A 12,232-nucleotide genomic window follows, 5' to 3' on the forward strand; every position below is an offset into this window, starting at 1 on the left:
ACAGATTAACTGCTCTGATTCCCTGTTGTATTTCTTTTGGGTTTGGATAGTCCTTGAGAGTTCATTTCCTAGATTGGTATCTGGCTGGTACAATCTTGCATCCTAGATTCAGCCTGTGAGCTGAAGTTTGTTGTTCTCAGATAGAAGGACTCCCTTTAATAATTCTTGTAAGTTTGGTTTGGTTTTTACATAATCCTTTAATTTCTGTTTATCTGGAAATGTCTTAATTTCATCATCATAATTGAATGAGAGTTTTTCAGGATATATTATGCTTGGCTGGCAATTTTTTTCTTTCAAGGTTTATATATGTTATCCCATTGCCTTCTTGCCTGTGTGGTTTCTGCTGAATAATCTGAGCTTAGTCTTATTGTTTCTTCTCTGTATGTGACTTCTTGTTTTTCACGAACTGCTCTTAGGATTCTTTGTCTTTGGTTTTGGCAAGTGTGACTATGATATGCCTTGGTAATTTTCTTTTGGGGTCTGTCCTATATGGGGTTTATTGAGCTTCTTGGATGGCCAGCTTTTCATCTTTCAGGATATTGGGGAAGTTTTCTGTCAGCAGTTCTTCAATGATCCTCTCTGTGTTTTCTGTTTTCTCCCCTCGTTCTGGAACTATGATCACTAGCAAGTTTTTGCTTTTGATTGTATCCCACATAATTCTCAGGGTCTCTTAATTTTTATTTTTTCTGAATTTTCCTTGAACAGAGTTGTACCCAAGTGTTTGTCTTCAATTCCGCTGATCCTGTCTTCCACCGTTTCAAATCTGTTCCTCAGCCCTTCTATGACACTGTCCATTTATGAAATCTTGTTATCTTTTTGATTTTAATTGTTGTTTTTGTATAATTTCTAGTTGTGAATTTATTTTGGCATTTTGCTCCTGCATTATTTTCTTGAATTCTTCAATTTTTTTTGTCAGTATTTCCCATGAATTTGTCTGCTTTTTCCATGAATTTGTTTATTTTTTCCTCATTTTTGTCTGCTTTTTGCTTCAACTCTTGGATAATTGTAAGTATTAGAGATTTGAATTCCCTATCAGGTAGTTCTAGTGCCTTTTCTTCCACTGGAAAGTCATCTGGTGTTTTATTTTGGATGCCTCCTGGAACCATCCTATCCTGTTTTTGTAAATGTTTTGATATTGTCTGCTGTCTTAGGGGAATTTAGTAGTTATTTTTCTTTTTCATTAATTGCAGATTTGTTTATTTTGTCCTTTTTAAAAAAAATTTGGCTATGTCTGAGCAGGCAGGTTGTGTGTTCTTTGTGGTTTGCTCGTCTGTGGGCACAATACTTTTCATCTCCTTCTCCAGTTGGCAGGGTTGGTTTCTCAGATATGGTACAGCAGGGCAGGTCTAGCTGAAGAGGATTTGCTGGGATGGGTTGTTTGTGGTACTTACTACAGCCACCAGGGTAGGCTGGTAATCAGTGCAGTGCAGGTTCCGGTAGGCCGTGCCTGTGCTGCTTGGTGGTGTGATGTTAAGCATATGGTGCAGGTAGGAAGGTTTCAGGGAGGAGACTGTGATGTGTGGATCTAAGATGGGTATGGGAAAGAGGAGAGAGGAACAGGAGCCAAAAACATACAAACAAAAAAGAGTGCTGGGGAGCTTGCCGTTGGAATGGAGAGATGAGAGACTATGAAATGGAAAAAAACAAAAAGAGGAAGAAGAAGAAAAAAATAAAATAAAATAAAAGAATGAATAAATAAAAATTAGAAAGAAAAAAGAAAAGAAAAGCTCCCATGGATCCCGCCGGTGTGGCTATGAGGTCTGGGGAAGTTGTTCCCAGGTGTTGAAGTACAGCCTGGCTAGAAGGCATAGAGGTGTCACTCAACACCAGGTATTCATGGGACAGGAAGAGAAGGAAGGTATAGAGAGATGAGAAACTGAGTAACGAAGAAAGACAAAAAGGGAAAAAGAGGGAAAAGAAAACAAAACAAGTTAAAAAAAAAAAAGAACAAGAAAAACCCGCCAAAAAACAGAAAAACAAAAAAAAACATGAAAAAAAGAAATGCCTCCAGGGATCTCTCTGTGCGTCTGAGCAAGCTGAGGGGGAAGGTCCCAAGCCACACAGTACTGCCTGGCTAGAATGGGCTCCCAGTTCAAGAAAAGAAAAAGAAAACAAACAAACAATTCAAAACAAACAAACAAACAAACAAAAAAGCCCTGGGATCCCACAAGCGTGGCAGCATGGACTGGGAAGCAGCTTCACATTCAAGCAGAGTTTCACAGCCTTTCAGAAAGAAGCAAAGATGGCACATGGAGACAGGTATTTGAGCGAAAGGAGGGAGAGTTGGTGAGAGGTAAGGAAGAAATCAAAAGAAGCGAAAAAAAAGCAACACCAGCAGCCAACAAATGGCACTCAGGGAGTCGGCCAGTGTGGGTGCATGGAATCCAAGCAGCTGCTGCTTCCTGGCCAACAGAATGTGGCTGTGGGAAGCAGAGTGGGATGAGTTGGGGTGAAGAAGGGTGGGGGGTGGGAAAGTACATATCGCCAGTTACCAGTTGTTCTGTCTCCTGGTGGAAGCTCCGTGAAGTTGCTTTCTTGTATCCTCTGTTCACTGGTCTCTGATAGGAGCCCAAGATAGTGGATCCGTGCTGCGTTAGCTGATGGGGAGCTCTGCATGTACGTCTCCTCGCTCTCTGTTCTCGGTCAGTTTCTTATTCCATTTGGTGCTTGGCTGAGTTCTTTATCTCTTCATTTGATGCTTAGGGTTTCAGGATTGCTGTTTTCTCTGTTTGGCTTAGTTTTTCAGATCTTTGATGTGGAGGGACAGCGTGGTGCTTCTGCCTAGAGTGCCATGTTACCGGAAGTCCTCTTAACAGTGTTTTTTAAGGGCAGAGTATTTTTCATGTTGATGAAATACAGTTTATCAGTTTGTTTTTCTATGTATTGCATCAAAGAAATTTGCTTAATCTAAACTCAAAAGATTTTCTCATATATTCTCATCTAAAATGTGTTCATTTTTTTGTTTCAAAATTTAGGTCTGTGATCCATTTTGGGTTATTTTTTGTATAGAGTTAAAAGTCTGGATTAAAGTAATTCTTTTTTTGCACGTTGTTGCTGTGTGCTGTCAGGTCAATTCCGACTTACAGCGACCCTGTAGGACAGAATAGAACTGCCCCATAGGGTTTCTTAGGCTGTAATCTTTACAGGAACAGATTGTCAGGTCTGTTCTCCTGTGGAGCCGCTGGATGAGTTCCAACGGCAGACCTTTGGGTTGGCAGCAGAGTGCTTAATTATTGCACCACCAGTGCTTTTTTTTTTTTGCATATAGATATCCAGTTTTTCCAGCTACATTTAAGAGGTACATCTTTTCTCCATTGATTTGACTCTGCACCATTATCGATAATCAGTTGTCCATTATTTTATGTCTGTTTCTCAATTCTCTATTCTGTTCTCCTGATCTATTATTTTTACACCAATACTACATTGTTGCCATTATTATAGCTTTACAAGTCTTGAAAACAGGTAGTGTTTGGTAGAAGTCTGCAGTGAAACCATCTGGGCCTGGAAATTTCTTTTCCAGAAACTTTTAAATTGTGAATTCAATTTAATGATTATATGATGATTCAGATTAACTATTTCATCTTGAAAACATCAGTAGCCCATGCTAGTTCATCTGTCAGGTCAGATCTACTTTCTGACTACTCTCACTCACCCTTTAATTTTTTTAGATTTTTATTGTATGTTTTCTCTTCCATAAAATGGGACTATTTCTCTATATTGCAATTATATTTTAAAGAAACTGTATGTAAAGTCGTATAAATGGTAAAAACATCTAAAATATTATTACTCTTTTTGCTTGTTTTCTTGGAAGGCTGTAAGTGTATATGCTGTAGGATGTCCATTTTTTTTTTTCTTTTGTTTTTCAGTAAACTGGTAGGGAGGAGATCAAAGTATAAATGTAAGTAAATAAGGATAGAACTAATACCATTTTTTAAAGCAAATATTTTAGGAATTTTGCTCTGTATACTGTAATCAATTATCTGTGCTAAGAGTTTAGCAGGGATTAATTATAAATACTATGAAAAATATTGCAGAAGAATCACATCCATGTAGTTGCTTGGACACGTTCTTTATTCTAAAAGCTGGTTACATTTGCTTTAAGAGGAAGCCATAGACAAATACAGATGTCAATTTTTGAATTCGTTCTTCATACCGATGAAAAATTATGAAATAAGAGTGACAATGATGTTACAGTCTTTTCTTTTTGAGCATTTTGTTTCTGGAATAATACTCAATTGTAATCCAGAGTTCCAGTGACCAAAATACTTTGGCTATACTTTCAGAATCCTCAACTTGATTCATTAGTGTACTGAATTAATGCCAAAATCAAAAGTTGTCATCATAGACTGTTAGTTTTGTAACCCTTGGTATTAAAACTTCTGCAAAATAAAAAAGCAGATGCAGTAGAAAGAGATCCATTGCTATTTAGAATCAAATTTGTAACTAATATGCCCAAAATTATCTCCTGGTATGTGCAATTACATCTAAGTAGATAACATGTCCTTTCTTCACTTAGCTCAGCACAAAGCACATTGGGCATTTCAGTAAATTTTGTTTTCACATTTGCAAGTAGCCTGGCACTTTTCCTTGAGCAACTCATGTTCACAGCCAGCTTTGGTCTTCAAGTCTGCACAGTTACTAAGGAAATCTTCATACTCGCAGCTATTGGCTGTAACAAAAACAGATAAGTCACCTCATTATCATCTTTCTCCATCACAGCAAAACAATCCTTAAATTAAAAGTTAGTAAAAGAGGGTAAGATTAGATGAACAGATTAGTATCACACTATGCTGGCCATTTCAATTCTATGAGGTGCTTTAGTTGAGCTCACTGATTAATTCACTTCTTTTTTATTTTGGACTTGGTGATACTCCTCTAAAATTGTTTTACCTACTTTTCTCCCTCAGCAGAGTAAAATGTAATTAAATGCCTGCAGCGCACAATACGGTAGCCACTAGCCATGTGGAGCTATTTAAATTCAAATTAGTTTAAATTAAATAAGGCTAAACATTTATTTCCTCCATCTCACTAGCTACACTTCGCATACTCAAAGTCCATATGTGGCTAGTGGGTACCTATGAGACAGTGTTGATAGAGAACATTTTCATGATCTCATGCAGTGCTATTAGACAACACTGCTCTAGACTCTGATGCCACCAGGCTTTTCTTCTGGGGTAAGTGATCTTTACGGCAAGATATAGAGGTAAAACAAGGAGACTATGCCCCTTTTACTCCTGATTCTACCTGAATGTTCCCCAGGGGTTCCAAACTCTACAGATCTCAAAGTAAGCTCGTCCTACTACAAAACAGCCTGATATTTCTTGGGTATGGCCTTCCTGCACCTCTCCCCCGATCTAGTGAAATGACGGCAGTGGGTTTCGTTTGGGTTTAACTACTAGTAATTCAAACCAAAAAATAAGGAGTCCACCCAAACTCTTTCCCTTCTACTTTTTATCAGCACTCAACAAGCACAAGCAACGAACACTGGCTCTTCCACTCCCTGACTCTCAAATCTTCCAATTCTCTTCATCCCTTTTGTCTGTAATGCAGTAAAAACACCCGTTTGTAAAAATCCACGTTATTCATCAGTTTCCTAACTGGCTTCCATCTAATTGTTTCTTTATAATACTGCCAGAAAGCTCTTTGTAAAACTTAATTCTGTTAGTTTTCTGTTAAAAATCTTTCAGTTGACTGACCATTTCTAATAGAATAAATTCCAAGCTTCATGGCAAATAGCATTTAGCAGAGGTGTAAGTACCCAACTTTTTTCTCCTTTAGTGATTTATAGCTTTAATATCATTGCTATTATAAATTATGGCTATACATTTTAGTGTGAAAGAACTCTAACTAAAGGTGAATGCATTTGAAAGGTAAAAATCTCAATAAAGGTATCCCAACTACAGAAAACCAACGGCTATTTTTATTTTGTTCATAACATTAGAAATGAGATACCATATTTTTACGCAAATAATGTGTGCCTTCTAGGAATGTTTGCCAACCAGTCCCTCCCCCCATGAGATATTTTCGTAAGTTTGCTATGCTAATTTTTTTTGTTTTTTTACAGCAACATGTGGAAGAGGATTGACAGGTGGCTCTTACAAAAATACCTCACGGGAAAGGGAGAAGTTGGCAAGCAAAAATAGAAGGCGAGTGTTTTTTGCATAAAAATACAATACATGACATTTATTCTCTTCTCTTCTTTTGCAACAATTTGTGGGTTCTGTGAGAAAATATTGCATACAGATTGGATTTTGAAATTAAAAATTTGCACAAAAACTACTGTAAAGTTATACATCAACTGTTCATTTATTGTTAAACAGTATGATTCTAATTACACTATGGGAAAAAGTGAGGAATTCAGCATGATGCACTTATTCACACAAAAAAAACAGTAATATTTGGTATACCTGTCCAGACTGAGCCCTAATGTGGTTTCACATCTTTAGATGCATAAAATTTGATTTTCAAAAATACTGTCTTTGGTAAAGTGGTATTACTTTGATCAAATGAACTATTTCACCTGGAACACAGGCATACATGCTAATGTTAATGGGCTCAGCATCGTCACAAAAACACATTGATGGTAGATGTATCACCACGTTACATATGGTAATACACTTTTCATTAAAATTAATATGTAAATCACTGAAGTGTATAAAATATTTACTTTAACACACACTCTGTTGAGTAATATTTTTCTCTTTGACATAAAGCTATTAGTTAAACTGATTACTTTCAAAAGATTATTTAATCCCTTAAAAAAAAAAAGACTAAATCTGTTTTAATAGCAATTTAATCACTTCACACTTACTGCACAGTCCATTTTCACAGTTTCCAGGGCAGCTGGCACAAGGTGCTCCTTCTTTGTAAGGGGTACGCTTTTGACTGACATTGTTACCACTGAAAATTTGATATAAAAAGTGTTAAATATTTTTCAGTGTGCTCTTTAGTTTATGCCTCAAGATTAGTATCAGTCACCAAAAATATATAAATACATTCAATATTTTAATTATGTCAATTCCCAATGTGTAATTCAGATAATAATCCAAAGTAGGAAAATTCTTCACACATTGGCCCACTGCCCTGACTGTAATCTCACAGGCTCCAGAACTAAAATGGGATAAGTAAGGTCTACAGTTTTCAGAGTATATTTCAATGAGACAACACCCAGTAGATTCATCAAGTTGCTATGGCAGTGGACCCTAAGGAGCTGGCTAGGGTTAAACATACCTCCTAGGGTTAAACATACCGCCTAGGGAGGCAGGAGAAGCTCCTGGGGATAGGCGGTTGGAATATGGAATATAATACTCAATGTTACAATATAATTTTATATTTAAAAGATGAAAACTACTATAATTTCTATACTATATGACAGAGAAAGTAAAGTTCTACTATATTTTTTGGCTTCTAGATGAGGTAGTAAAGGAGTCTTGGTGGCACAGTGGTTTAGCTTGTTCCTCTATCCCTTCTGTTTTCTAATGATAAATGTAAGTTAGAGCCCCGCTGGCACAGTGGTTAAAGCACTGGGCTGCTAATCAAAGGTCTGCGGTTTGAACCCACCAGCTACTGCAAGGGAGAAAGAAGTAGCTGTCTGATTCCATAAAGACTACAGCCTTGGAAAGCCTGTGGGGCAATTCCACTCTGTCCTATAGGGTCACTATGAGTCAGAATCAACTTGACGGCAATGGGGGCAGATGGGGTAGTCATTTTTGGCATGTTGGGTGGATGAGAGGAGGTTTTTAAGGAGACTTTTGAGTCTGAAGGGGGTGTGTCAGATTTTTTTGTTTACAAAAAATGGTAATGTTAGTTAAAAAAGAAAAAAAAAGAAAGATTTGATTAATGCCAGTCTCCAGGATGAATTGGTCTTATAATAACTAGTAAGCACTGCACTGATGATCATTATCCTATTGGAAATTTTCATCTGAAGGTACAAGAGGGTCAAATCTCAGTAGTGCCTGGTGGGCCAAGTGCCCAAAGCAATGTATCAGAATCTGACTCCCTGCACAGGATATAGCTGTATGTGTGTGTCTTTAAAAACTGTAGATATGAAAATATTCTGGAAGTTCTTTCATTAATTATTCTTTCATTTCAACTACTGGCTTTGGATGCCCCCTTTCACAGTCAGGCACTGAGTTTGTATGCATTCTCCTAGGGCTTCTCAATTCTCTTTACTAAAGTCAAATAAGTGCTGGATAAAAAATGACTTTGAAGGTCATACTTCTCGAACTCGATACCCATATCCCCTGGATTATCTACAACTTCAAAATAAATCAAATAGGAAGCTTGGTTTTGTAGTTCCTACTTGCCTCCCATGGTAAGAAATTTAAAACTTTAGAAGAAATTAAACATACACATATATATAATATATCCATAGAATGTATTATGGATAATTTTTAACACATTGCTGGAGGGAGGGAGTGTTTTCCAGCTGTAAATCACTATCCTAAGGAAGGGGTTATTGTGGAGTTTCCTATGAAAGATATTCAGAGGCAAAGACTTAAAGATATTGCCTGTCTCTGGAAGATTTGAAATATATTAAGGATCTTTTGAAGCCTTCAAGGCCCAAGATTTAATAATTTTTAATGGCAATAATGTAAGCAATTTTAGATAAGCAGGAGTAGAAACCTGTGAGCATACAGGGATGCAATCACTACAGTATGTTATTTCCTATTTGCTACCCCACCCTCCAGCCTGGCCTAACCATCAAGCCATCTAGAGCCATCACACTCTAGAAGTGTGAATGTAGCAAGAACTAATAATACCAGTCTAGAGAACTGCACACTACATATGCTTATGGAATAACCCGGAAGTGAAGGAAAAGCAATTAAGAGAGAATACAAATCATTTTATACGTGAAATAAGAGAGCTTCAGAATTTTATACTTGGAACTGAGAAGTCGGTCTTCTTTCTTAGAAATTGAATGTGTCTCAACTTAGAAAATATTTACAACAGTTCCTCCTTAACTGAAATATGCTTTTTATTCTGTTTTATGAGAAATTTTACATATTAAATTACAAACTGAAATTAATACTATCATTGGTATTAAACTCTAAAGAGTTTACTTACGCAGGACAGTAATGGCAAACATAGAAGTATTTTAGGTGTTCTTGATTGGGACAGAAGGCAATTCCACATCCAACACGGAAAGATGAGTACCAGACAACCTACACACCCATAAATAAAGCATGATAGAGTATTAGAGAAGAGGAAAAATATTTTTAAAAAATACAAATGCAAACTAAAAAGGTTACCGATATAGGTCGTTGCTGTACAGCTTATGCTGACATTTAAATTGTTGACTCAGAATCACAAACTTAAAATTTAAAATTTTCATGTACATTCACTACATTATCCATTTAAACTACAGGAAAATTACAGAGTATGCTTGCCATCTAAGAGTGTTGCAGACTACTGACAAAAAGGACAGCTTATAGATAAAGTGCTATCCACCTATACAAATGGCCAGACTATACTAGCCATTTGGAAAGCACTTTATCTATATTAATTGGGCTCTTTCCTAAGGTGAACATTGTGATTGGTCAAAATTTAGAGAAGTTTTTTATGCCAAGGCATTTGGGAAGAGGTATTTTCATTGATTCGTCTTACCTGAGTATAATGTCCAACAGCTACATTGGGACCCTTTGCCCCTACACCATAGATGAAATCTTGACTCTCATCATACCAGTTTTGGATTGCATTTGACCAGGAAGTAGGGTCACTTGACATATAGAGATTCTCACCACATTTTGTATCTAAAAAAAAAAAAAAATACATAAGGAAAACAAAAAATCATGCAATGGCAAAAGAAATCAACTGTATAAACACAAAGCAAAGTCGCTGCCCTTCCAACACGGTGACCATATTTGATGTTGATTAGTGCATATCAAGCTGGATAGAAGCCAGTTGTGCCTAACACATTGATAGTGTAAGCTGGACCCTACATGAAAAGCTTTGAGTAGATCACAATTTTCTCTTTGCTTTAAAAATTCCATTTCCCTGAACTGTCAATGGTGCATTCATTTACATGTTAAATTGGGATTTGTGCAGGTCTCATTGTGCTCTCAATTTTGTATTGTTAAGCCCCTTGAAGGCAGAGACCAACTCTTGTATTTTTTCTCCTGCTCTTACCTACTCTCACCAGAGATTTTTCAAAAGTAGAAAACTGACTAAACGTTTAGTATTATGTTTTATTTTTTGGTGAACTTTGAAAAAAACCTGAGGAGGCGGGGCCAAGATGGCAGAATAGTCAGACGCTATCAGTGGAAACGTCTTACAACAAAGAACTGAAAAAACAAGTGAATCAATTATACATGACAATCTAGGAGCCCTGAACATCAAAGGCAAAATTGAGGAACCAGACTGAATGGCAGAGGGAGGGAGAGAAGGTTTGGAAGCAGCAAGGAGTTTGCATACCTGAGCCGGTGACAGCCTGAGCCCTTCAGGCCTGATCAGCTCATGAATGAGCAGTGAGGCAGGCAAGCAGCAGTGCTCGGGAGACATATTCCGCACGAGGAGAGGAGAGACCCAGCGGCAGAGAGTCTACTCGGCCACCCAGAACAAGCGAGAAACAGCCCTCATCGGCAAAAGATAAGTAATTATGTCCAGCTTACTGCGCGGATCAAAAACATCCCCCTTAGGGAAAAACTTCTCTCCCATTTACCTCCCCGCTCCCTGCTCTGCACTGGGTCCTGGACCGGCTTCAGCAATTACTGAGTCCCCTGGGCTGGAAGTAGGATCTGTCACATGCCCTGAGACATTCTCCCGGCCTTGGAGAGTGAACAAACTAACAAACAGGGCAAAAATAAACTGCCGGCTCCCCTAAACCAAGAACTCAGGGTAGGCACAGCATGTTTGCCTAGGCACAGGCATAAGGGATCCATGGACTTTGAGTGCCTTACCCCCTACATAGACTTGTGTGGGCCCATTTCAACAATGTAGGCCCTCATTATCACATTACAACAGGGTATATACCTGAAGTCTAACTTCAACTGTTTCAGCTATGAAGTGGCAGGTTTGTGACATTTGACACTGCTCTCCCCATTAAGCAGGGTCTTCCCCTACCCACATCAGGGGCCTGAGGACTGGTGGCTCCACCCATGCCACCTAGCCACCTGCCATAAGGGCGCAAGAATAAGAGGTGCACCCTAGTCCTTACAGCTAAAAGCACTGGGTGCTCATAGTCTGACTGCAAAACCCACCCACCTACGTGCTCTAGGGAACTGGAACACATCTTCCTGGACACTCAGGGGTGGCCATCAACCCCCTGCATTGCCCAGACTGTGTCCCCTGCTGCAGCCAGACGCCTGTGCCTACACCAATCACCCGTGCCTGTCTAGGACTGTATGTGAGACCCTGCACCACACACTCAGTGGTTATCTACCTGGGAACCTGAACTGAATCCATACAGGAGGAGTGGGCGGGCTCCTGAGCTCACATACCTAGTAACAGATCTAACTACCTGGTGACAAGACAATAGAGCTTCAAAGTTGCCAATAATCAAAATAGCTCACATGAGCAGCCTATCTGGGCGTATCAAAACAAAACAAGAAGCTAGGACACAGTAAGCAAACATAAAATCAATAAATATAATAACTTATCGATGGCTCAGAGACAACAGTCAATATCAAACCACGTAAACAGGCAATCCAAGATGGCTTCACCAAGCTCCCAAAATAAAGAATCTAGAAATTTTCCAGCGGAAAATAAGAAATAAGATGGGTGATATCACAACAGTCCCAACTGAAATTAAAAGAATTATAACAGAATACTATAAATAATTGTACTCTAACAGATTTGAAAACCTAGAGGAAATGGACAAATTTCTAGAAACTCACTACCTACCTAAACTAACATAAACAGAAGTAAACAACTAAATAAACCCATAATAAAGGAAGAGGTTGAAAAGTTATTAAAAAACTCCCAACAAGAAAAAGCCCTGGTCCACATGCCTTCACTGGAGAATTCTACCAAACTTTCAGAGAAGAGTTAACACCACTACTACTAAAGGTAGTTCAGGGCACAGAAAAGGACGGAATACTCCCAAACTCATTCTATGAAGCCAGCATAACCCTGTTACCAAAACAAGGTAAAGACACCACAAAAAAGAAAATTAGAGACCAATATCCCTCATGAACATTTATGCAAAAATCCTCAACAAAATTCTAGCCAATAGAATTCAGCAACATATCAAAAAAAAATAATTCACCATGATCAAGTGGGATTTATACCAGGT

The 12,232-nt window shown here is 38.2% G+C and overlaps 1 protein-coding gene across 1 annotated transcript in view; it reads right to left on the bottom strand.

Moving 5' to 3' along the window:
• Positions 1-4,541: 4,541 nt before the first annotated feature.
• LOC101356765 (cysteine-rich secretory protein 2-like) overlaps positions 4,542-12,232 on the bottom strand; it is a 13,088-nt gene continuing 5,397 nt past the window's right edge. The window contains exons 4-7 of the mRNA XM_004388712.1: positions 9,607-9,752; positions 9,067-9,164; positions 6,812-6,900; positions 4,542-4,669 (exon numbers count right to left, since the gene is read on the bottom strand). Coding sequence (XP_004388769.1) covers positions 4,542-4,669; positions 6,812-6,900; positions 9,067-9,164; positions 9,607-9,752 — 461 coding nt within the window. The remainder of the gene's footprint in view (positions 4,670-6,811; positions 6,901-9,066; positions 9,165-9,606; positions 9,753-12,232) is intronic.

The sequence above is a fragment of the Trichechus manatus genome, unplaced genomic scaffold (assembly GCF_000243295.1).
Source record: "Trichechus manatus latirostris isolate Lorelei unplaced genomic scaffold, TriManLat1.0 scaffold00215, whole genome shotgun sequence".
NCBI classification, from domain to species: Eukaryota; Metazoa; Chordata; class Mammalia; order Sirenia; family Trichechidae; genus Trichechus; species Trichechus manatus.